The following is a 25,535-nucleotide window of genomic DNA, read 5'->3' on the forward strand; positions in this document are numbered from 1 at the left end:
GGCTATGGTCTATGCTGCAAGTGAACTCATTTACGGAAGTGGCTTTATAGAAAGTTGTATTGGTCCAGATGTTCATCGGGCTGTTTCCTTGTTTAATACTTTGTTCAATTAACCACTAGAACATCACTTGTTACTTGCTTCCTGTTCTCTGCCATAGCTGGACCATTGTGTACTCGAATGTCGACTATCTGGACCTATACATTCAATTGTTATCAGTTTCCTCGTCAAATCCATAGCTGTACCATTGTATAAATATGTCCATTTCGGGACCACTGCACAGTCATGTTCCTATATCCTTAACTAAGCCATGTCTGGGCGTCTATAATGTCCACTGTAATGGGCGTCATTGTCCAACCTGTACATTCTCAGAAGAGTGTTAAAAGATTTTTTCAAGAATACAATTTGTTCCTGTTACATGGCAGCATGTTTCCTGAACAATCTGTTGTTAAACAAAATACAGACAACTACTTTTTCAGTTGAATATATTTATTGAAACTCCATCTTGTACTACAATTGTCAGGTGCTGTTGTGCAATTGGTCAAATTCTGTCTATTACCTTCACCACACCCGTGAAATGTAATTTATATCGATGTGGACTTGACTATTACAACAATATTTTTTTTATGAAATAAAATTGTTTGCAACTTTTTTAACGTATTTGTGAAAATCAAAATGTAGAGCTTTTCAGCAAACTTTTGTTATATTACATGGCCTTGATGTGTAGAACTTGGTGGTGACCGCTCTCATTCGTATGTTATTTTCAACATTATATTTTTTTTACACAATTCTAAAATATATCTCAAAACTGACAGACATTCTTCCATTTAACAATCTGACAACCAACAGAGGTATTCAACAATACATACTACAATCCATGGTAAATACTATGTAAAACTATATACAATATTGTTTTTTAAATTTTTGAGTTGTTCCCATTATTCCAATGTCTTGGACCAGCCTTGCTCTACAAAAACAAAATTACTGGAACTCAATTTGGACCATTTTAACTTATTTTTTATTTCAAAACTTCTAATATTTTATGAATTTGAATAAATTGAAGTACTAAATTTCTGTTTCAAAATATCAACACAGAAGGTGTCCAAAAGAATTTTAAAAACTGTTTAATATTTTCCTCAATTATAAGGGATCACGTGATACTGGCAGAGCTTTACAGGGAACAGGTGGGTGACTAATTGCTATCGCCCCATTTACTGCGGGTGAAGCACTAGTCCAGGATATACTAACTATAAATACTAATGTCAAGTATTTCAGGCTGCTGTGAACTGCCACACTGGTAATACAAGCAAAATCTAATATCTACTTAAATAGGGTTTGTTTTATACACAATATACAAGGTCCAACACACCGATATAACGATGCTATACATCTGGTACAGTGTAAACCAGAACATTAAAATTGGCAGTACCCGTTACAATACACAGGAGGATCAAGTACAAGGTCCAAAATAAAACCGTAAAAACATACAAAACAAAGTCTTAAATGCTACTCTTAACTGATAACAAAAGTATTCTTAGAGTCTATTAACAGTACTCCTTCTCAAGGAACAAATTAACAAATAATCTTTTTAAAACACGAAATAAAACCCCATCACATTTCATTTCCAGATCAAAAAAATCCTAATAAATACATCTTTTGTATTTATCACATAGTAATAACAAATACCCAGTTCTCTTGAGGAATTAATCTCCATGGCATGTACAATGTATACACTACGGTAATTTAGACAAACAAAATATTTACCTGTATTTAAATGAATCTGTAATTTTTTCCTTTTCTTTTATCAATCATGAAATAAGGATTTTTTTTCTTGCATTTTAACAAACTTTACTAATACTTGGTTGATATCTGGGTATAACTGAACATGATACATGACCCAACAAACTACACACAAAACAGTGTAAACAATGAACTAGTTATACACACTGACTTTGAAAGACGATAATGTGGCAATATCTCTGATAATATATATACAACAAATGTTTTTACTAACTTCGACAACACTTGTCATAAATTATTTGGAAAAAACCCAAACATGACTATTGAAATCTTGTTAGTCCAGACACTTTGATTTCTGGAAAAGTGTATTTTTTTCTTTCTAGGATATGAAATTGAAGCAAGAACTAAATATGTTCCTAATGCAATATATGAAAGCGTGTTTTCTGGACAATATAGCATGTATTTCTGAAAGTAAGCCTTCCACAGACTATCTCAAATTAAGTAAAATTTCCTAGTTCTCATTTGAATTTTCCAGACAACCAAAAAATGGATCAACAAAGATAGCATCACCCAATCCAATATCATTATGTAACCTTAACTTCTTTTTTTTCATTTAATTATTAAAACATCCTCAAATAAAATTCCACCAAGAGAATAATGCCACTTTTGTTTGGAAGGTAAAAATGTATTCATAATATAAGTTACATTTTGGATAATGTTTAATCATGTAAAACCAAACCTGACCCCACAATACATCTGACGTTCTGGTATTTTTTTTTGTTTTCTACCGACCCTCACGATACATCTAAAGGTATGGTTTCCCCTCCCACAAATTCAGAAGATTACTTGAGCATAGATTTGTCTGAAGGCTCTACAGAATAAATAAAAAACAAAGGTATTTTGAGGTCAGATAAGGGCTTACTTGAGTAACATTAACGGAAAATGCAAATGAATTGGAACATATGGAGATACATTAAAATGTCAAGACCGATGTGAACTACAATCATGACGAACTACTGAGCACCATAATGAGTCGCATATTGATGGTTTTGGAAGCCAGCAGCTTGTTACACTCTGTAGAGTTGTGTATGGGGAGATCCTTGTACTCCGTCTCTGGATTTTCATTGGAAAACTCCTGACTGTACACGACTGGGTTAATGAGCATCTCTCCGTATGGTCCCTTGAGAGCGATGAAGCTGATGTTGATGGGCTGGCTGGCCTTGCCCTTCAGGACCAGCTGGTAGGACATGCTTCTGTCAGTGGTCAGGGCAGGGTTCTTCTGGTCATTATTGATGCGTGCCTTGATCACCCATTGATGATTAAATGCAGAGAATCTACTTGTCTCGTAGAACAGCTTTGTTATGAAGTCGTCTGTTCTGTATGGCTTCAGTTGTAGGTCTGCAAGGAAATAGAATTCACATAAAACTTTAGGTAGTGATAAAGAATGACTTCATCTGTCACGTACCAGTGATCTAACGTCACTTACTTGGCAGATCATTGCAACAAGAAAAACAGTTAAAGTTTCACTAAAACTGATGGATTATGCTTCCTGAAAAGGTCACCATGACTTCAATAAAGTGTGACCTCAATGTGATCTTCACTTTGGGAGTAAGGACCCAATTGTGATTAGCACCACCCATTTCCATCCTACATATATCCTTTAAATTTCACCTTTTAACTAAATGTAACTTTGGGCAAATAAACTCAATTTTAAATTCCATAGAGCTCTCTTCACAAAGTGACAAAAGCTATTGCCCAGACAATGACATTTGTCCTCAATGGGACCTTGACCTTTGGTGTATGGACCCAATGGTGGTTTGTTACACACTGCCTCCTACAAATATTCCTTAATTTCATATAGTTATCTTCCATGGGTCAAAGTTACAGCCTGGAAAATGAATTTGAACTTTGACCTAATAGTGACAATGGCATTTGGCATACAAACCCAATAAAGGTATGCAACGCATCACCTTACTTCATACATATCCCGAAAATTTTAATTGAGCTATTTTTGTCTGATAAGAAGTTATTTCAAGGACATGAACTTAGTGTACCTTGAACTTGGGACTCAAATGTGGTTTGTAACACATCACCTTCCCATGAACTCGATGTGACCCTTGACCTTTGGTGTACGGACCCTAGAGAGGTATACAACATATTGCCTCACATCCCGCATATGTCCGTAAAATTTCTTCTTCTCAGCGGATCAGAAGAAAAGGCCTGGACAACTATTTGCCCCCAATTTTTTTCCCTGGAATCATAAAAATCTTGACCTAGTGTGAACCTACCATTGAAGGTAATTTTTTCACAAGAGAGGAGAGCGAAGATCCTGCTGTAGAGCTGCGTCGCATCCTTTGCCTGCTGGTCAATACAGGCGACAGCCTCCATAATGTCGTCCCCCGACTTGTTGGGATGGTGACAACCCTTCTCGTGTTCTTTCAGCTCGTGGTTGGGGCCTTTCCAGGGACAACCGATGCGTGAGTATTTACATGTTGACAGCCTAGAAAATATGCAAATGGAAAATGTAACATCTTGTTGTGATTGTTAAAAGAGCCGGACCTGCAAGAAAATTTGTTGTTTTTATTAGTGTACTTACCTTTGTATAATCCATGAAGCTAAAAACAATTGAATACAGAATGATACTATCCAACCTTGGCACGTTGATTGGCACACACAGGTTCAATAATCCTCTTCTTAGATGCATGTTTTGTGTTAAGACACTGATGCAATTCATGTGGCGTTTTTTACAAACAACCACATATGTTATCCAGTATATGTATATCCTGTTCAGGGGAACCACAGGCATTATAATTATACTGACACCAGTATCCAGTGCTCCAGCAGTAAAGTTGACAGTGCTAATTGTATATGCACCACAAGCACTGCCTATCACTATACACACGTGTATCCAGCATTAAGCACCACATGTGGTGCCTCAGATCCCCACTAGTACACACCAACACAATCTCCACTAGGAGTCTTAACGGTAACGGATACCTAGGTCAGTTACGTTGACCAGAACACACCTCAACATGATGTGTAAACCATAACTCCAGTTCTGGTAGCAACACACCGTAAGGTTATGAGTTAGTGTTATGTGTTTCACAGTGTTTCAGTTTTATTATATCCATTTGCTCATTTTCTCAGTATTAAGAGCACACCATATAATCTATCATATAAAATCCACTTAATTTCGACTGAAAACCTTTGAAATTCAACATTGGAAAAAACACAACAACACAGACAATGAAACATATCTTTATTTGTATATTTTATATTAAATCTCCAATTTCATGAAACTCGCAGAAAAAACGTGAAATGAAAACACCTGGACCAGCCAATTACGTATCTCTAAGTTAAACCAAAGGATGTTGTGCAGTCAAAATGTCAATATTTGATAAGGCCAAAACTTTTGACTGGTCTGAATAAGCCTGTACAATATTCATTACTTGTTTTGTGAGCTTAAACTCACCATTCTTATATATCATTTATATACAGTAATCAGACTTCCCAGTCCGTTTTAAATTTAGATATAAATGGCCAAACCAAATGGTTGAATTTGATAAATCATCCATAAGCCCTCTCATTAACTTTGAACTCATCAATATAGGGAATATAGAAGGAGAATCGAACATGAACAGAAAACTGACACAAAATATTGCATGCTACTTTTACTGCACCTTGAAAGATATGAACATACTTGCCGCCTTCTGAAACATGTTTGTTGATTCAAGTCACTGTGGTCAACTTCTGAAATAGGCACTGACCCGCTGGTTGCAAAAGTGACCCTGATGACGCAACTCCATGGGTCCTGATCAGGAACAAAAGACAAAAGTGTGTTTCTAATTATTAAACATGTTAATCAACAACAAAGAAGAAAGCACCTGGACAGCTGGGTTGCCCCATCCCCTCCATTCAGATGCTTTCTCCTTTGTGTCGGTCAATAGGTGTGTTAGAGAATAACGGTGTGTGTAGGTGTGTGTGGTAGAGATCTAACTAAGCCTTAATTACAGAGGGCTTACCCAGACCACCCAATGCCTACCTCTCCTGACACTGCTCTCGCTCATGGTGGCTGAGTAGATTCCGTGGCAGCAGACAGGCACAGAACTGACAGGAACTGGGCAGCTCTGACACAGCCTTCTCCACGGCCAGGTTCCGGGTACAGGACGACTTGCTGATCTCACAGCGACAGTTGGGACAAGTTGAGCTCTCGTCTTTCAGGCGTCCGTCGGCAAGGAGATGGTTATAACAGCCGGCACACATTAGGTGTCCATTGGTACACTACAACACAAGTAATGCAACTCTTATGTTACTGTCGAAAAAAGGAAATGTTTGATGTACTTTAGTCAAAATTTTATCCAGCTTTCAAAAACAAATGTTTTCCTTTTCTATGTTATGAGTACATTGTATTCTGATTCTGGTTGTTGAAGTCAGACCTAAAATTACGAAAAAGTCAAATAGTCAGGCACCATATATATATAGAGGTAGGTATGACCAGGTACACATGTGAACATGGTATGCATACAGAATTAGAATTTACCTTGTTAACTTTCACATAGAAGTTGAAAGGCACTATATCCACAAGACCTCAAATGAATGGAATGAGAAAATTTAATATTAAATGTAGTGCACTTTTATTATCTTAAGTGAAAACACCAATTACGTTTGACATTCGACTAGTTGAAAGTATATCTATGTCAGTTTATTCCAGAGTATAATTACTGAGAACAAGCATTTTTGTTTTATTATTATTTTATGGTACTTATATTTCTTCTATTTGGCCCTACCCCACTTCACCACCAGAGACGCATCCTTCATTTGTGCAATATTGAGTCCCTTAATTGGCCCAGGGAACCTGCACTGTACCAAATTAGGCCGAAGTCACCTTTACAGCCATTTCAGCTAATTCTCTTTGTCATTGTTTTATTATACATTTAATGCATTAATTGCTTAATATATATAAATGTTAATATGTTTATATTTTCTATGCAATGCTATTACCAGGGACTGGAATAATATAATATTCTCTGCTAGGTTAACGTTACAGTACATAGTCCATATTGGATGAGAGATCAGTGTATTACGTTTATTGCCAAAAATAGCCAAGATGCAATAACACTAGTCTCCGCATTACGGCTGTCAAGCTGTTTCCTATCATGTTTACGTGTAAATGGCAGACTGCCAAGTATGTTAGCGGGTCTACGACCATTTTGTTATCAAATACGTCAGCTGATCGTGTTCACGTGACGCTGACATACTGATCTGTCAGCATATGTTATGATCTGTCAGTTTATGTAGGTCATGAATGCTTTACCAAAGGTCATCGACTAGTTTAGTCCTGCTTCAATATCACGATAACGGTATTAAGATACATACAATAAACAGATAAATATATTTTATGCACATCAGACCAAAGCCACATAAATTATAAATATCAACCTATATTGATGATGCAATAGCCAAATACGGCAAGATGCTTTTAGAGGTTTTGCACTGCGGGGATACTTCCAATAGCATACAAAGACTTAACGGAGTGAATATATTTCCTATCTGGAATTGCTATATCGAAGCAACAATAATTATTTTCCCATTTTATCGTTCACTTGCAAATAAAGCAATCGTTAAAAGAGAAAAAAAAATGACAGATTGCTGTCAGTTTAGAATCACTACCTGGAAACATATTCGTGGCAGGTCCAGACAAACTGCGCAGCACAGAATTCCACTCAGGCGATCTTCTAATTTGTGGTCTTTTTCTGTTGTTGGAATATCTAATTTAGCTTTCTTTTTCTCGGGCTCGAATTCCAGGTCCATATTTTCCTTATTTTCAACATTTTCTTGCAAGACAAGGTTCGATGGGCCAGGAGTGTCAGCCATCTCGTTTGTTTACGTTCTGCATTTGTTGACGTTTTCGGGCTCACTCCACTTCGCCTTGACGTCACAACCATCCAATCAGAATGATGCGGCTAAAAATAACCCACCAATTATTTTCATCGCGTAAGCTCCTTTGAAGGGAGGTAACTTCACAATACCGACACGGGACAACACGTCGATGAAGTCAGGCACTCCTGGAGTGTTATTAGGCTATTTTTGTTAGGGTGAAAACAAAGTTTAGGAATGAAAGTGCTGAACAAATTGAGAATAAGATGTAAAGGGCCATGATATAAGTTTCAACTATGAAGGCACGCTCCCGCCCCCACCCCCAAGACTGGTTAGCTTAATAAGTCGTTAAAGCAAATTTTTGTAATGCATTTTTTTCATTTATCCGAGAGTTTACAAATACTTCTGTCTGAAGATGGTAATTTTGATTACATTAAATTCAATCTCACTTAGGTTTTGAATTTCAATATTTTAGCACAACTAATAAATGGATATGAAACATGTTTGCACCTAAGCTAACATGACTATCAGCAACTTTCCAACGAAATTTGATGATACGTGTCAAATATCTATTTCCAAGGGCGATCGCTTTGTGCAGAGACATATAAAGCAAGTATATGTACTATATACGTCTCTGCTTTGTGGTATCAAGTTTTAAAATATATTAGATATTATACATGCATACATGCAGTCTTTTGAATCTTTTAAAACTAATTAGCCCGAAAATCACAAAAGACATAATAAAATGCAAAAAGTTTTTCTTTAAATGTATTTATTTTCTCTGATACAACAACTTCAATCAACAAACTTCACAATTCATAATTGAACTACAATGTAATGCCATCATATTTTGATATACAAACATGTACACATTGTAAAAAACTTACAGTAAAAAAATAAATGGGTTCCTCCTGCTGGTGTTCAGAAATTAAAGCTTTATTGACATGGTCTATTTTAATGCATTTAAAAAAGGTATCATATCAATAAAGAGTAGACCACTGAATCAACCAACAGCATGCTTTCTCTTTATGTGGTATAGAAACTCTCTACTTTTAGGGTTCTAAGCATTTACCCCTCGTTGTATCAATACCAATTACATTTATGTCATGAAATCCGATGGTGGTTTAACTAAGTGCAGCTTCTCATGATGTGGTCTAAACTAAGTCTATAACTATATAATACTTTGTATTAATCTGGCACTTTATATTTTTTCCTGTCACTCTTGGTAGTTATGGATTTTTTCCCCCCGACAATATCAATAAAACCTCAACAATAAATACCATTTACGAAAATAAAACAATCAATGTGGAAACCAATCTTAAAAGTAGCAATCACGACCCCCCCCCCCCCCCCCCCCCCCCCCCCCATTTATATCCTTACAATTAAATGATCAAATCAAAGATACCAGGCAGTGAATCATGTTCTGTTATAAAACTATTGTTACACTAAAATCTTCCTAATGCAGTACCTATCATATTCACTCTCACAGACTTATATTGCACAGTACTTCCAGGTCAATCACATTGATAACCAACTTATGATACTATTGTTTTTTCTCTATTGTGAGAAGTAGATGACGTACAAATTCTATCCAAATAAATTCCTTTCTAGTCTGGCCATGAGAGTATTCACAACCCATTCTTGCATTTAGCACATTTAGAATTATTTTATGAAGGAAGGCACCATTGAACCGAGTTCTGACGAGTAGAATAACATTTATATCATAGCCACTTGAAGCAGGTCAATTATATAAAGTACCTATATATTTATGTACTTTACATACATCCATCATAATGTACAGAAAATTGCATGAAAAAGTTGCAAAGTTTTAACATTTTCATTCAATTCTACATCACTACAGAGCTCTAACCTACATTTGTATGATAAGTATTTGTGAACACATCTAATAGGTGAGACTTGAGTGTACATCCTCCCACCCATCCAACCCCATCACCTTTACACATCACTTATTAGAGCCAGATGTCCATTAGGTTACCTAATTATCTGGCCTCCTCCACTACGTCTCACTAAGCTATAGTGCCTCCTCAGCTTAATCTGTATCATAGTCTTTCTTACATATTTGTTATGATATTTTCACAAGTCCCAATGATATAGTATGTGGTGTATGATAAGGGTTAACAAACTTTTACAAGTCTCTGTGATGTATTGTGTGGTGTAAGACATTAACAAAATTGTACAAGTCCCTGTGATATATTGTGTGGTGCAAGACTTTTACAAGAGTCTTGATGTATTGTGTGGTGCAAGACATTGGTATACACACTTTTATAGCTCACCATTATACACTAAAGCTCACTATTGTACACCAAAACTCACTATTGTACACCAAAACTCACTATTGTACACCAAAACTCACTATTATACACTAAATTTACTTTCATTGTTGATATTCACCACAGTAGTATGGTACATCTTACACTCACACCATCCCTCCTGTTCATACACATCTCCAAGTCTGCATCACTACCTGGTATTACGATTATATACATAAAGACGCCTGCTGTAATATATATATTTAGGATGGTGTTTAGGTAAGGAGGCCATCTGTTATTTAATAAAACAGTACACTACACTTTATCACCAGCGACAAACTATAAACTGGTTACAAATTTAAGTATTAAGCTTGTACATGATACAGGTCATCCTCAAACTTCAGTTATCAGAGGGTCTATGACAACTTTCGGAGACATGTTATGATGATGAAAACTTTGACCTAGTAAATTCAAAATACCTGAAACATATAACATTTCTAGGCTCTCATGCAGATTGTAACACTTACAACAACAAAAATGTCAAATATATATATCTTGTTTCGAAATGTACAATCCATGGCTTGATTAACTGTCAAGATACCACAGTAAATTTTTGTCTTTTAACAGTAACATCACCAGAACAAAATTAGAACTCACTGTTAGAATAATAAGACTAGAAGACATTCAAGTTGGCCCGGACACTCCAAAGCACATGGTTGAGGTTATCTCCCTTCTACTGCAAACTGTACGCATCAGTAATGATCCATAGTGATGAAAATCACATAATTGAATTGAAATATAATCATCATGTAATTTTGTTAGCACTATTCAGAGAACTGTATGTATAAATGATAAAGAGTTTAACTGTAGAAATAAGGATGTAGACAAGTGAAAAGTAAATGAAGTTCATGTTCATTAAGGTTTAAGGACCCCGGTCCCACTGCAGACAAAACACTAGAGATTCCAGTGTAGTTTTTCGTATATGTAGTTACCTCCCTTTGATTTCCTTTTCACACAATTCGGCCAGGTTACTTCTGTTGACCAGGTAGCTCAGTGGTTAGAGGGACAATATAACATTAATGAGGTCTAGAGCTTGAAGTCCCTTACGTCCAGCTAGATTTTTTACACTCAGAACACGCTTGTTGCTGATTATACAAGGTATATTGTTTTAAATATCATTTTTATAAATGTTTCACAGAAGTCCAACAAATGAAATGTATGGTTTTCTTGTCAGAAATAGTTTATCAAAGCTATAGACGAAAAAGCAGTTTCCACTACATAAATACAGCTTTTGACAGCGGTACAGGGACCCTTAAACAGGGTTTGGTTTAGACAGGTGATAGCACTTCATCTGTAACAGATATATCAATGGGTTGTTTCTTTGGTGTGAAATGAAATGGAATATTGTTCTGCACTCAGCAAAAGTGACATCTCTAATCAAAAAGGTTGGATCCTAATATAACACCTCTCTACACTAAAGAGCCAATTTAAAAAGTGTATTGCCAACAATGAGAAAATAGTGAAGGAAGTCTACTTTTGGAATTTCCAGCAGTTTCCCATCAGAACCAAATAGAATGCCCGCTGCTGCATACACAAAACATGCTCCAAATCCAAACCAATTCTTGTTGAATCCACACAGGGTGGCCATAGTGAGGATGGAAAAGCCAGATACAGCTTGTGAGCAAAGTTCTCGATTCTTTGGTGGGAGGAAGCGTACCACTAGAAGGATACACACAACAAATATTGAGATCTTATTGGCTAGGGCAGCTGACCCATACTTATAACAAAACATGAGTGCAATCATCGGGACACCCACAGCCCCAGCTGACCAGGACAAAAACTTGTGGGCCTTATAGATAATTGTTCCCTGTGGTTCTTCCATGGCAAAGCGAAATATCCCCATGGAGGCTGCACAGCCTTGTATGATCATCCCAATAGCTGCATAGTTGTAGTTGTGTTGATACCAGTAGTGTGCCACATAGAAGGCTGAGATAGCCAGCATCAGATCAGACAAGGAGGTGCTTAGTTGACGAGGCATTTTGTATCTAGTCTGTGATCTGAAAATTCAATAGAATTTCTATTAAAACTTGTAAAAGAAAAATAATGCAGTCATATTTTATATTTAGAAAATATCAGTATCAAAAATGAATTAAGGGCCATCACTCTATAAAAAGTTGGCCAGAAGACCTGGTATCAGTAAATGAGACACTGCCATTCCAAGAGCTATACAAAAGTGAACAAAGGGCCTTAACTCTGCATATAACAGGACACACAACGCTTTGCTATCCCAAGACGTATTCACATGTAAAATTACAGAATATTTGAGATGTACCCCAGAAAAGGTGATTAACTGTGAAGGAAGGGCCATAACTCTGTACATACCTAATTTTAACATGTTACAAGTATCTGTCCTAAGAAGCACTCTACTGCAAAATCTGGCAATTTTAGCTAAGAGTACATATATATATACATGCAGTTCAATATGTTCCCCGACATTGTAGCACATTGAATGAATAATGGACTGGCTGATGGAAGGAGCACTAATCTATGCTTTTCTGGTAGTATTGATAGGGGACCTACAATTAAAATAATAATGACTACTGGTATGTCCGTGACATACACTTCTCGAGTCAGTCACAAATAGTTTACTAACTTTTTAATTACATGTTACAAAACACTTGAGAGAGACTAGATCATCTTATTCTTAGTGAAGAATCTGAGCGGAAATCTCAAAATTACAGCACAGTCAAACTACTGCCATTCACAGATGCTTGAAATGATGGGTTATCTCCTGTTGTCAAGAAATCATTGTTTTTAGGGAAATAATTAATTATTGATTAAAATTTTGTGTATTTCAGAGACATGCTATATATAACAATATTAAGTGTCCTCATTTTAGGCATATTGTAATATTAATTCTGGAAACATCAGACAGTTTTGAAAATAGATCCCGATATACTATTACAGGACCTTACAGCAAGTGATGGGCTGATGATAGGTTATCGATTATAAATTCCATAATTGATATAATTGGTCCATCATTAAAATCGAAGTATTAAATATCTTCCATGTTAAGGAAGCTTTGAAAGTCATATATTGTTATGATTTATACTATTATGTGTGATAAAAAGCAATACAAGTCGTTTGATATCCATTTATCATAAAATGTATAGTGAACAACTCTGTTTCTTGATCTAACAGTAGTGTTCTCCCTTTATTTAGGTTTTACGTCCCATTAAATTATAAACCAATTATGCAATCGATCATCGATCAGTTTACTTCTTCTGATTACAACCGATTATCCATTATGATTTTAAACTTTTGATTTCAAATTTAGGATTTCAAATTTCAAGTTTTCATGCCTAGAAACTGTAACGCAAATATCTGTCAGTATATTTGTTTTATTTTGATATCTTTGAAAATAACTATGTAAAATATTCTATAGTTTGCTACTACAGTATAAGAAGCTGTCTGCCACTACACAATAATTATTATGTATTGTTTTCTATATAGGAAATACAATTTTACTGATTAATTAGCGAATAAGATACACACATATCCTATTCTGTGCTATCTGAACTGTCACCGGATTGATTTTCTTCATTTTTTATTATTTTTCTTCCATTTTTAAAGGACCCCATTGGAAATAAGCCACGTGGCTTTATGGGTAATCCAAGGTAAATGGTAATCACCACCACTCCTATTATGCGATCTATTTTTTATTTATAAATACCTTCATTCACTAAAATAGTCTGTCTCATTTTGTCTCATTTTATAGTAATATCTGCCTCTTTTTTTTACAGTGTATCAGACTTTTTTTAGATTTTTATACTCTGTGAATTTATATGTCAATGATTGAATTAAAAAACCTTTTATTAGGTCAGATCTATTATTATTCACAGTCTTAATACAAAATACTCTTTTTTATTTACAAGCTGCAATGTGATTTGAATTATATATTTTATTCTAAATTGTGATATCTTGTAATAACATGCCAATTTTACCTGAATAAATATTATTATTATTATTATTAAACCGATTGCTCATCACTACTAACAGCACTGACTATAGTTGTTTTACACCTGGTTCACAGCTTCATCTGTCAATACACCTATGATATTTTAGGTGTATTGACAGGCTAGTACCTGTGCTTGGTTAAACAAACATGTCATCTCGTAACTTGGAATATATACATGTACTTTCTTAAGTAATAGTTCTAGTGTTGCTTAAGTCCCAGTTATATCTGGGAAAATCAGTTCAAGCACTAATTCCTGTAGGAACTCTATATCTAAATCAGAGATTTATTACGTTATAAATCTCTGATTTAGATAAGAGTTCCTACAGGAATTATTCAAGCACCTGTGCTAACACCAGTATATTACGTCTCTGCGCCAATGTAATACTTATAGAAAGCAAGCTTGCATTTTTCGATATTACTACATTGCGTGTTTTGTTTTTAAGATCGATTGAGCTGATTATCTCCATGGTGGCAATACGTCGTCTTCTCATTAAGAATTCTACCATTGTAACAGCTACAAATCAATATCCGACACCACCTGACCGCGGGACTGTCATTTGTCGGGTGCACATAACGTTAGGCCTATACGACAGTACGAGGAACGTTGACACTGACGTTGTAACAGTCGCTAAGTCATTGTCAAAATAACTGTGTTGACAACATGTTACTTTGTCTGTTGTTGACATAGGTTAGGTCTAGGTACACTTACCTGTCCTCATCAGACAAGTCTCATCAGTCTGCACACCCTCTCGTTCCTCGTTCCTTCCTCATAGCAAGACGCGTCTAACACTACAAACACACAGTAGTACTCGACGCTCGCAATGAACAGAGGTCAATGGGTTAAAGTTCATTAGGGCTTGTACAAATCTAGAACAGGACGTACAGAGACGTTTACACAAGTCTATGTGTAAGTTCAGACTGAAAACCCCCCAAATTGTAGCAGTACATTGTCCATTGTAAATACTGATTACCATTATTCTAATGTCAGGGGCGTTTCTAGGATATTTGAAAGAAGGGGCGTGGAATCAAATCTTTGGACCTTGGACTACTCCCATAACATGAGAGGCCGCTGGTCGGCCTTTTTTCAATCGGATATGATTTTGCCGACTGCGACCTCGAGGTTACGCGGCGCCTTTCAAAAGTTTTTCGCCGTGTAAAACTTCTAACAATATTTGTTGGAGTAGACCTTGGACCAAACATTTTTTTTGCTAAAAAATAAATAGAAAAAATTGTGAAATGCACTAATGTAACGGTTCCTGACTTGGAGCATGTATATTTTATATTTCGATTTTTTTTTTGTGTTTTTTTGTTTTTGAAAGGGNGGGGGGGGGGCGTACGCCCATTACGCCCTCACCTGGACCCGCCCCTGAATGTGTCAATACATTTACATAAGACTTCACATGAATAACAAAGAGGACAAGGATGGTTATGTTTGGCCAGTAGCATACTGGGATTGAAGTTTGTGTCGAATATAAATGACCTCGACCCAATTTTAAATAGGCCACTGAATAGATAAGAGGCAAGTAACATGCCAGGATGAAGAGCTGTAATTAGGTTTGTTAACAGGAATAACATTGATTCACACAAAAACATTCAAGGACACGGCTATAGCTAGAGGTCAAATGGCAGGGGTGACCCAGGAATTAATTTTGGGTGTTGCCCAAAATTTTAAACTCAGAAAAAGACTCGAAAAAACTAATGAATTATAATTGTTATGTCGGTTGTACATGTATATTACTATCTGGCACCAAAGAATATATAGAGCTTCATTATTTCTGAGATTGTGACAATTATAATTTCCCTGCCGAGCAGAGCGAGGCGATTTTTTTCTCTGAAGATGTAATACTAAACTTGTTCAAGCACTGCCAAGCATAGAAAGCTAGAATTTATCGAACATTGTTTCCATTGTCAAACAGATCGGATAAGGCATAGAATAGCTTTCTGAGTTTGCGGTATTATTCCAGGTTATATTTTATAACATAGAGCATTTATATTTTATGATGGCCGAGCGGAGTGCTCCAAGTGTTAACAAGTTCTCGAAACAATGGTAAAAATGTAGGTTTTTGGTTTAAATGTGGATGTTTGTGTCGTGCTTTTCATGTGCATGTAGTTCAGGCGAGCATCATTTGGCAAACCAATTGAGATAGTTCCAGACTGGCAGACTCTGTCTTTGTCATTACAAAGAATGTGATCTAAAAGGGTACATGTGTTATTTGTAATTCTTGTAGCTTCATGAATTATTTGATGAAATCCAAACATATTTAATATGGTGTGTTAAGTTTTATACATTTGATTTTAAGTCCTTCTCTAAAGGTTAATGATAGGTAATCGATACAGGCCAATTTGGCCTTTTGTTTTTGATAATGGAGAGAGATATCTTCCCCACCAAAGCAAACTTAAAGAGAACTCTGATAGGTATATCTGATGGATGTGTTTTCTTGATCACAATAGAATGACGTTTTCAATCTAATTTGTGAAAGTACCTGGGCTAATGTTAAGACCTTAGAAAATGTATAGACTGATGTTATTTAATGAACGTATATCATAAACTGGTGTTAATGGGGTCTTGTGAATACGTTTAGTCTCATGATTAACGTTAACCATTTGAAGAATATATTTGAACCGATATTTTGACTTTGTTGATATGTCAAGACTGACTACAGTATTGTACACAGCCTAGCTGATGTTTTGTACGGAAGCAGTGAGGGGACCGTAGTTTTGACCCTGTTGCTAGGTTGATGCTGTTGTATGAAGACCATTAAATTGTTCATGTGTCCAGAGTCTAGAATCAGCTAGATTACTTGATGAATGTGTCTAGACTGACAATCTGGTCAAAGTGTCAAATGACATGAAGATGCGTGTTAAACAACGTTAGTATTGATGAACTTTTCTAAGCCGGCAAATATGTCTAGAACTTCGTTAGACTTACAATGGGACCTGATTAACAGGTCATGACTGTTGACCCTGCAGGTCGGGATAGAGAAAAGAATACACCTGCTGTTACCCACTGCATGTATCCTAAAAGGCGACTAATGTGGGAACCCCCTTCAACATTGGGGAATTGCTTTGTGCCCTCTACTTGGGGACACAAAACCGACCAAATTTTTCTTTTAAATTCTAACTACCTTTTATTTTCTAGCACCTTGCTTGGCAACACTTCACTTTTGGCTTTAATGTTGAGCGTTCGCCCAGGCGAGGAAGGCAATGGGTTTTGTCTCCAGGCCGGGACATACCAAAGTCCTTAAAACTGGTGAATGTGAACAAGTCTAGATAGATATTGGAATATAAGGAGATTGTGAACAAGTCTAGATAGATATTGGAATATAAGGAGACTGTGAACAAGTCTAGATAGATATTGGAATTGTGAACAAGTCTAGATAGATATTGGAATATAAGGTGAATGTGAACAAGTCTAGATAGATATTGGAATATAAGGAGATTGTGAACAAGTCTAGATAGATATTGGAACCCCGGTGAACAGATCTAGACCTGACCAACAATCTGAACTAGATGAACATGAGGACCTGGTTACAAGCGAGTTGATCACTAGATGTAAATGGTCAGTAAACTAATAACCCATCAAGTGTTCAGGAAGGACAAGCATAGCCACTGAAGTCATCAAGAGACTTGTTGAGGATGAAATGTGAAAAATATCTGACAAACTGCAAGAAAGTGGCAAGATTTCTTCTTGACTGGTAAGTTTGGACACTGAAGGGCTACAAGTATTTTACATCAATATCACTACAACATGATATATGGATTGGCTAGTTTCCCTACTGTGATGTCCTGTGCAGTTTTATTCAGTGCTGAGTAAATTAGAAAGTTGCAAACAGCTTACTCTAGCAATGCAATGCTATTTTAGTTTCCTTGGTAAGTTACTGTGTAAACTCCACTTGACAACATAAACAACCCTTCAGTGGCTATGTAAGGTACTCCTCTGTCCTCGGTCGTAGGTGCAGTGCGATTTTCACCGAGGCCCTTATGGGTGCTCCTCTTGTTGTGTTGAAAACATCAAACTGTTGCTCCTTTTGTGATATAAGTGATAATATAAATATGGTCTGTATGTCTGTCAACTTCATTTAATGACACATTTAAGCATTTCACTGTAAATCTCCAGTTCACTTAACAACAAGAAGCCTGCATCGCTCACCTGGTATTAATCTCACACTTGTAACCTTAAAATTGATATAAAATAAAGCTACAGGCAAAATATCAGTATTTATGACTATAAGTCATTCAAAAGAACCTGTTAAAAGGTTTAAAACTTTTCACCCCTGTGACCTTGAAAGTCGAACAAAGTCATTACATTCGAACAAATTTTATAGCCTCATCTCAGGATGCAACTTGCAAAATATCACCAACCTATCCTTTTGTTTATTGAAATTAGGTCATTTAAATGTTTATACATATTTGACCAAATGTGACCTTAAAAGTGGTCAAACACATTCAAATGAAAAAGCTTGACAGCCCTATCCAATCATGCTACTGGCCAATATCAACATTCTAGGCCTCATGATATTTCAGAAGTTGTTTAAATATTTTAAGATATTTGACCCCTGTGACCTTGAATATAATTCAAGATCATTTATTTGAACAAACTTGGTAGCCCTTCATCCTAGCATGCTACTGGCCAAATATCAACATCCTGGGCATTTTGGTTATTCAGAAGAAGTCATTTTAAGATTATGAACATATTCTAACCCTGTGACCTTGAATTAATGTCAAGGTAATTCATTTGAAAATACTTAGTAGCCCTTCATCTCATCATATTTGGGCCAAATATCATCACCCTGCACCTTTTGGTCATTCAGAAGAAGTTGTTTGAAAGTTTTAAACATATTTTACCCCTGTGACCTTAAATATAAGTCAAGGTCATTCATTTTAACAAACATCGTAGCCCTTCATCCTTGTCTGCTAATGACCAAATATCATCACCCTAGGTATTTTGGTTATTCAACAGAAGTTGTTTAAATGTTTTTAAGACATTTGAACCCTGTGACCTTGAATATGGGTGAAGGTCATTCATTTGCACAAACCTGGTAGCCCTTCATCCCATCATGCTACTGGCCCAAATATCATCACCCTGGGCATTGTGGTTATTCAGAAGAAGTTGTTAAACAAGAGGCCCAATGGGCCTGCATCACTCACCTGGTATTAATCCCACACTTGTAATCTTAAAAGTGGACGAAAATACAGCTACAGGCAGAATATCAGTGTTTGATTAATAAGAACCTATTAAAAGATTTAAACATATGATGCCTGTGACCTTAAATGTTGAACAAGGACATTAGGTTGAAAGTGGGTCAAGGTCATTCATTTGAACAAACTTGGTGGACCTTCATCCCAACATGCTACAGGCCCAATCTTTAGTACCTTGGGCCTTTTGGTTATTGAGAAGAAGTTGTTTGAAGGTTTTAAGACATTTGACCCCAGTGACCTTGAAAGTGGGTCAAGGTCATTCATTTGAACAAACTTGGTGGACCTTCATCCCAACATCTTACAGGCCTAATTTTAGTACCTTGGGCCTTTTGGTTATTGAGAAGAAGTTGTTTGAAGATTTTAAGACATTTGACCCCAGTGACCTTGAAAGTGGGTCAAGGTCATTCATTTGAACAAACTTGGTGGACCTTCATCCCAACATGCAACAGACCCAATATCAGTACCCTGGGCCTTTTAGTTATTGAGAAGAAGTTGTTTGAAGATTTTAAGACATTTGACCCCTGTGACCTTAAAAGTTTGTCAAGGTCATTCATTTGAACAAACTTGGTAGCCCTTCATTCCAGCATGCTACAGGCACAATATCAGTACCCTGGGCTTTTTGGTTATTGAGAAGAAGTAGTTTAAAGTAAAAATTGACACCATACGACGGATGCTGCACCACGGCATAAGCTCACTTGACCCTTCGGGCTAGGTGAGCTAAAAATTGAAACATATTTAACCCCTGTGGCCTTGAATAAGGGTGAAGGTCATTTATATTTAACAAAACTTGGTAGCTCTTTATCCCAGCATGCTACCGACAAAATATGTACATACTTGTCCTTTTGGTTATTCTTCAGAAGTTGTTTAAAGTGTTTTTAAGACAATTGACCCGTGTGACCTTGAATATGAGTGAAGGTCATTTATTTTAACAAAACTTGGTAGCCCTTCATCCCAGCATGCTACTGACAAATAATGTATAACTGGTCCATTTGTTTATTCAGAAGAAGTTGTTTAAAGGTTTTTTAAGACAATTGACCTGTGTGACCTTGAATATGAGTGAAGGTCAATTATTTGAACAAACTTGGTAGCCCTTCATCCCAGCATGCTACTTGCCAAATATCGTCACCCTGGGCATTTCGGTTATTCAGAAGAAGTAGTTTAAAATGTTTTTTGTTTTTTTTACATATTTGACCCCTGTGACCTTTAATATGGGTGAAGGTCATTTATTTTAACAAAGTTGGTAGCCCTTTATCCCAGTTTGCTTCTGGCCAAATATCATCACCCTAAGACTTTTGGTTATTAAGAGAAAGTTGTAATCCATGTAAAAACAACCTGTTCATTCCGGTCCCGATATTTCTCTCGGCCGGCTACAATCTTAAGACAACACATTCTAAACAAATTAGGGCTATCCAATGTTGGGTCACCGTTCAATTGTATTATAAACTGTATATTTTGTAAATAATTAAACATTGCAATTGAATCATTTCTCTGTTGTTTATGTTGACACACTTGTATAGAGATCGTATGCAAAACACTACATTTTTGTATTTTCAAAAACCGACATGCCGTCCCTGTATAAACCGGACACCTGTGTAAACTAGACACCTGTGTAAACCGGACAAATAGTTTGGTCCCGGTGACCTCCAGTTTAGACAGGTTATACTGTATATATCTACAGAAATTTTATAATTTTATATCAACTTTGTGATATGATCGTCTTGAAAATACAACAAAGAAATCGATCATGCAAATTTAAATCTTTCTATAACTGACAAACAGAAATCAACAACATTGCATTGATATTTTATTCAAAAATTCATACAAAACTCAAACACGAATGCCCATTCTCACAAATCTCCATACAGAAATAGCTTTTATAACTGATCACACAAACTTCAGCATTTCTACATACATATACCCTCTCTTGAATTATATTCTGAACGTTTTTGGTTTGTCGAGCAGAAGTTAGATAAAGGAATCAGACAATTTTGTCCTGTACATGCTAACGTTACACTTGTTCCAAACCTACACCACCTACTCCAAACCCACTGGTCTCAATTAAGTATGACATGTTTCTATAACTATGTGTGACCTAACTAACGACTACTGACACTGTGTAGCACATTTCGTGTATGATAAACAAGATTATAGCAGATTCAGCATCCAACCCTATCCCATATAAAGAGTTCTCCCAGTATCACAGGTACACAGACAATTGAAAACTGGTACTACAGCAAAAACAATGCCTCTCCACCATAGCCATAATTACCAATATATATACATGTGTATTAGGGGTATATTTAGCATATTTCTTGATAATTTCAAAACCAAAATCTAGAAGAATATTGTTCTGAGATAGAGGTAAAGAGAGTCATGTTTTAGTCAGACACTTTCCAATATTTCATTTGAAGCAGCAAAAATTGTTTGAAGTGATAAAAGCAAGCTGGTGTCATGCTTCTTAACACAAACTTACCACATGGGGGTCACATCCAAAAGTACATAATCCTTAACAACCTAACAAATCCTAGCTACACATGATGGTGGATCTCTGAACTATGTAATCTAGCTTTTGTCCTCAAACTTTATTGATGGAGCTGTAAATTGAAAAACATCATCATCAAAATACTCTTCTTCCACCTCTTCTGATGTATCCTCTCTGTAGAATGTAGGCATGGGCGGGCCCTTCCCAGCTTCCCGTGTCTCAGCCTCACGTCTCCTAGTCCCCAGGGTAGTGTCGTAGATTCTGGTGTAGCTATGAATGGCACCGGGAAGGTAGCCCTTCAGGTAAAGCAGGTTGTACTTGGTATTGATCCTCAATATCTGTGAAAACACAATTAGGTAAAAATATTGGCATTTATTTTTCATCAATAAATGCGCCTATTCATAGAAGGATCATTGGGGGTTATTTCCCTTTGACTGTTAGGTTATCACTTGGGTCATGTAATTGAGAGTTATCGTTCTTGAAACCCTACTTTCTTTTGTTACATGCAGTCATTTTGAACAGGCAAGTTTTATATGTGGTCCTTATTACATAGTGTTTTCTAGTTTATGCCATGGGTTTTTTAAATTAATTTAACCCACCCTCCCTTTCCCAAAAATTCTTTGGCTGCTCTCTTGAATTGGTGATTTCAGGTTGAAATGCATCCAGTGATGTCTATCAAGTACCTGGACTCGCCATCATCACATTCAATACGGCTATATCATGGTATGACGGTTTGGCAGTGAATCCTAGAGGTGATTTACGACAAATGGACGTTTTACTGTTAGATCACTGGACTCGCCATCATCACATTCGGCACGGCTATATTATGGTATGACGGTTTGGCAGTGAATCCTAGAGGTGATTTAACAACAAATGGACGTTTTACTGTTAGATCACTGGACTCGCCATCATCACATTCGGCACGGCTATATCATGGTATGACGGTTTGGCAGTGAATCCTAGAGGTGATTTAACAACAAATGGACGTTTTACTGTTAGATCACTGGACTCGCCATCATCACATTCGGCACGGCTATATCATGGTATGACGGTTTGGCAGTGAATCCTAGAGGTGATTTAACAACAAATGGACGTTTTACTGTTAGATCACTGGACTCGCCATCATCACATTCGGCACGGCTATATCATGGTATGACGGTTTGGCAGTGAATCCTAGAGGTGATTTAACAACAAATGGACGTTTTACTGTTAGATCACTGGACTCGCCATCATCACATTCGGCACGGCTATATCATGGTATGACGGTTTGGCAGTGAATCCTAGAGGTGATTTAACAACAAATGGACGTTTTACTGTTAGATCACTGGACTCGCCATCATCACATTCGGCACGGCTATATCATGGTATGACGGTTTGGCAGTGAATCCTAGAGGTGATTTAACAACAAATGGACGTTTTACTGTTTGATCACTGGACTCGCCATCATCACATTCGGCACGGCTATATTATGATATGAAGGCTTTTACTGTGATTCCTAGAGGTGATTACTCAGCAAATGATGGTATTACTGTTTGATCGCTGTCATCAGGATCATGGCAAATCTTTGAAAGTTATTGGGACAATGATTAATGGAAGTAATGCATTTTGATCGCTGTTATCGGGATCAAAATATACTTTTAGGTATTTAAGATGATTTTAAATTATGGAAGTGAATTCTGGTGAATAGTTTAAATTTCATGTATATCTCTCATTAAGTGAATTGGATCAAATATTGAACTACTGGTGGATTCATATAGACATGATGAATTCTTTGTATTGATTGAATACAAATGAATATGTTGAATTCATTGAATACAATTGAATGTGTTGAATTCATTGAATACAATTGAATATGTTGAATTGATTGAAAATTTGATTGAATATGTTGAATTGAGTGAATATAATTGAATGTGTTGAATTGATTGAATACCGTTGAATTAAGTGTTAATTGTGGCTGACCATTTGTGGCAGCCAAATATTGTACATTAATATTAGCCGTGACCACATATTGCCAAAAATGTTTTAAAATGAATAACTCTTAGACTGGCAATTTGTATTGATTGATCCTTTCTTATAATAATTAATTATATGTCAGTTACACAACACAGACCATACTTCATTACAACACAGGGCCATGCTTCAACACAAGGGCCAAGTTATAACAAAGGGCCGTGCTACAACACAGGGCCATGTTATAATACAGGGCCATGTTGAAAAATAGTGTCGCATTACAACATAGGGCCATGTAACAATGAGGTCAACCAAAGGGCCTTGCTGAAACACATGGCCATGATAAAATACAGGTCAACTGCAGTGCCATTTTATAACACAGGGGCAAGTTATAACACAGGGGCATGTTATAACACAGGGTCATTATATAGCACAGGTCAACCACAGTGCCATGTTTTAACACAGGGCCATGTTATAACATAGGGCCAAATTACAAAATAGGGCCATGTTGTAACACAGGGAAATGTTAAAATACAGGTCAACTGCAGTGCCGTGTTATAACACAGGGGCAAGTTATAACATAGGGCCAAATTACAAAATAGGGCCATGTTATAACACAGGGAAATGTTAAAATACAGGTCAACTGCAGTGCCATGTTATTACACAGGGGCAAGTTATAACATAGGGCCAAATTACAAAATAGGGCCATGTTATAACACAGGGCCATGTTATAACACAGGGGCAAATTACAAAATAGGGCCATGTTATAACACAGGGAAATGTTAAAATACAGGTCAACTGCAGTGCCGTGTTTTAACACAGGGGCAAGTTATAACATAGGGCCATGTTATAACACAGGGCCAAATTACAAATTAGGGCCATGTTATAACACAGGGAAATGTTAAAATACAGGTCAACTGCAGTGCCATGTTATTACACAGGGGCAAGTTACAACATAGGGTCATGCTATAACACAGGGCCAAATTACAACATAGGGCCATGTTATAACACAGGGGCAAGTTACAACATAGGGCCATGTTATAACACAGGGGCAAATTATATCAAAAGGTCATATTATAACACAGTGCCAAATTATAACAAAGGGCCATGTTATAACACAGGTTCAAAATATAACATATAACCATGTTATAGCACAGGGTCAAATTATAACAAAGGGCCATGTTATAATACAGGGCCAAATTATAACATAGGGCCATGTTATAACAAAGGGCCATGTTATAACAAAGGGCCAAATTACAACATAGGGCCAAGTTATAACACAGGGCTAATATATTACATAGGGCCATGTTATAACACAGGGCCAAACTATAACATAGTGCCATGTTATAACACGGGATCACATTTCAATATAGTGCCATGTTATAACAGAGGGCCAAATTCTAGCATAAGACAATGTTATAACACTGGGTCACATTTCAACATATGGCCATGTTAAGTAAGAACAAAATGTTAGTTATGAAATGATTAATGAAGGGGGATCTTGGCACCCATCATTCTAAGATCATCACTGGCTCTAGGTAATTTTGATGTTTTGAGTCATGTCAACATTACATGCATCTTGTGGTAACATTTGATCAACATTTCACACGGAGTTTGACATTGTTCTTTCATAGTGAAGTTGTTGTCTGACCGAAAACGCGAATTTTAATTACCGTGCAAAAAATAGTGAAGAGGATTTTTTTTTAATTTCCTGCATTCATATAACATTAATAACATAAATACTTTTCTGTATGTAGTTGACACGTTATCCTCTGCTGTATACTAGTAAGGCGTTCACCATTAATAACATAATATACTTTTCTGTATGTAGTTGACATGTTATCCTCTGCTGTATACTAGTAAGGCGTTCACCATTAATAACATAATATACTTTTCTGTATGTAGTTGACATGTTATCCTCTGCTGTATACTAGTAAGGCGTTCACCATTAATAACATAATATACTTTTCTGTATGTAGTTGACATGTTATCCTCTGCTGTA

At 36.5% G+C, this 25,535-nt stretch overlaps 3 protein-coding genes across 3 annotated transcripts in view; all 3 read right to left on the bottom strand.

Moving 5' to 3' along the window:
- Positions 1-468: 468 nt before the first annotated feature.
- LOC110443762 (cysteine and histidine-rich protein 1-like) lies at positions 469-7,676 on the bottom strand. The gene is made up of 4 exons (XM_021488160.1): positions 7,408-7,676; positions 5,780-6,018; positions 4,026-4,237; positions 469-3,135 (listed from the first exon to the last, which is right to left on the bottom strand). Exons 1-4 carry the CDS (start codon positions 7,609-7,611, stop codon positions 2,741-2,743), a joined length of 1,050 nt encoding a protein of 349 aa, XP_021343835.1. The 5' UTR covers positions 7,612-7,676; the 3' UTR covers positions 469-2,740.
- Positions 7,677-8,369: 693 nt separating this feature from the next.
- On the bottom strand, positions 8,370-14,857 carry LOC110443776. The gene is made up of 2 exons (XM_021488186.1): positions 14,612-14,857; positions 8,370-11,941 (listed from the first exon to the last, which is right to left on the bottom strand). The coding sequence occupies exon 2, from the start codon at positions 11,920-11,922 to the stop codon at positions 11,359-11,361; it is 564 nt and encodes a 187-aa protein (XP_021343861.1). The 5' UTR covers positions 11,923-11,941; positions 14,612-14,857; the 3' UTR covers positions 8,370-11,358.
- A 6,035-nt stretch (positions 14,858-20,892) lies between these two features.
- Positions 20,893-25,535, bottom strand: part of LOC110443968 (39S ribosomal protein L3, mitochondrial-like) — a 25,255-nt gene continuing 20,612 nt past the window's right edge. Inside the window, exons 7-8 of the mRNA XM_021488425.1 lie at positions 22,918-23,044; positions 20,893-21,978 (exon numbers count right to left, since the gene is read on the bottom strand). Of these exons, the coding sequence (XP_021344100.1) occupies positions 21,664-21,978; positions 22,918-23,044 (442 nt within the window). The 3' untranslated portion in view covers positions 20,893-21,663. The remainder of the gene's footprint in view (positions 21,979-22,917; positions 23,045-25,535) is intronic.

This window comes from Mizuhopecten yessoensis, unplaced genomic scaffold (assembly GCF_002113885.1).
Source record: "Mizuhopecten yessoensis strain PY_sf001 unplaced genomic scaffold, ASM211388v2 scaffold1961, whole genome shotgun sequence".
Taxonomy (NCBI): domain Eukaryota; kingdom Metazoa; phylum Mollusca; class Bivalvia; order Pectinida; family Pectinidae; genus Mizuhopecten; species Mizuhopecten yessoensis.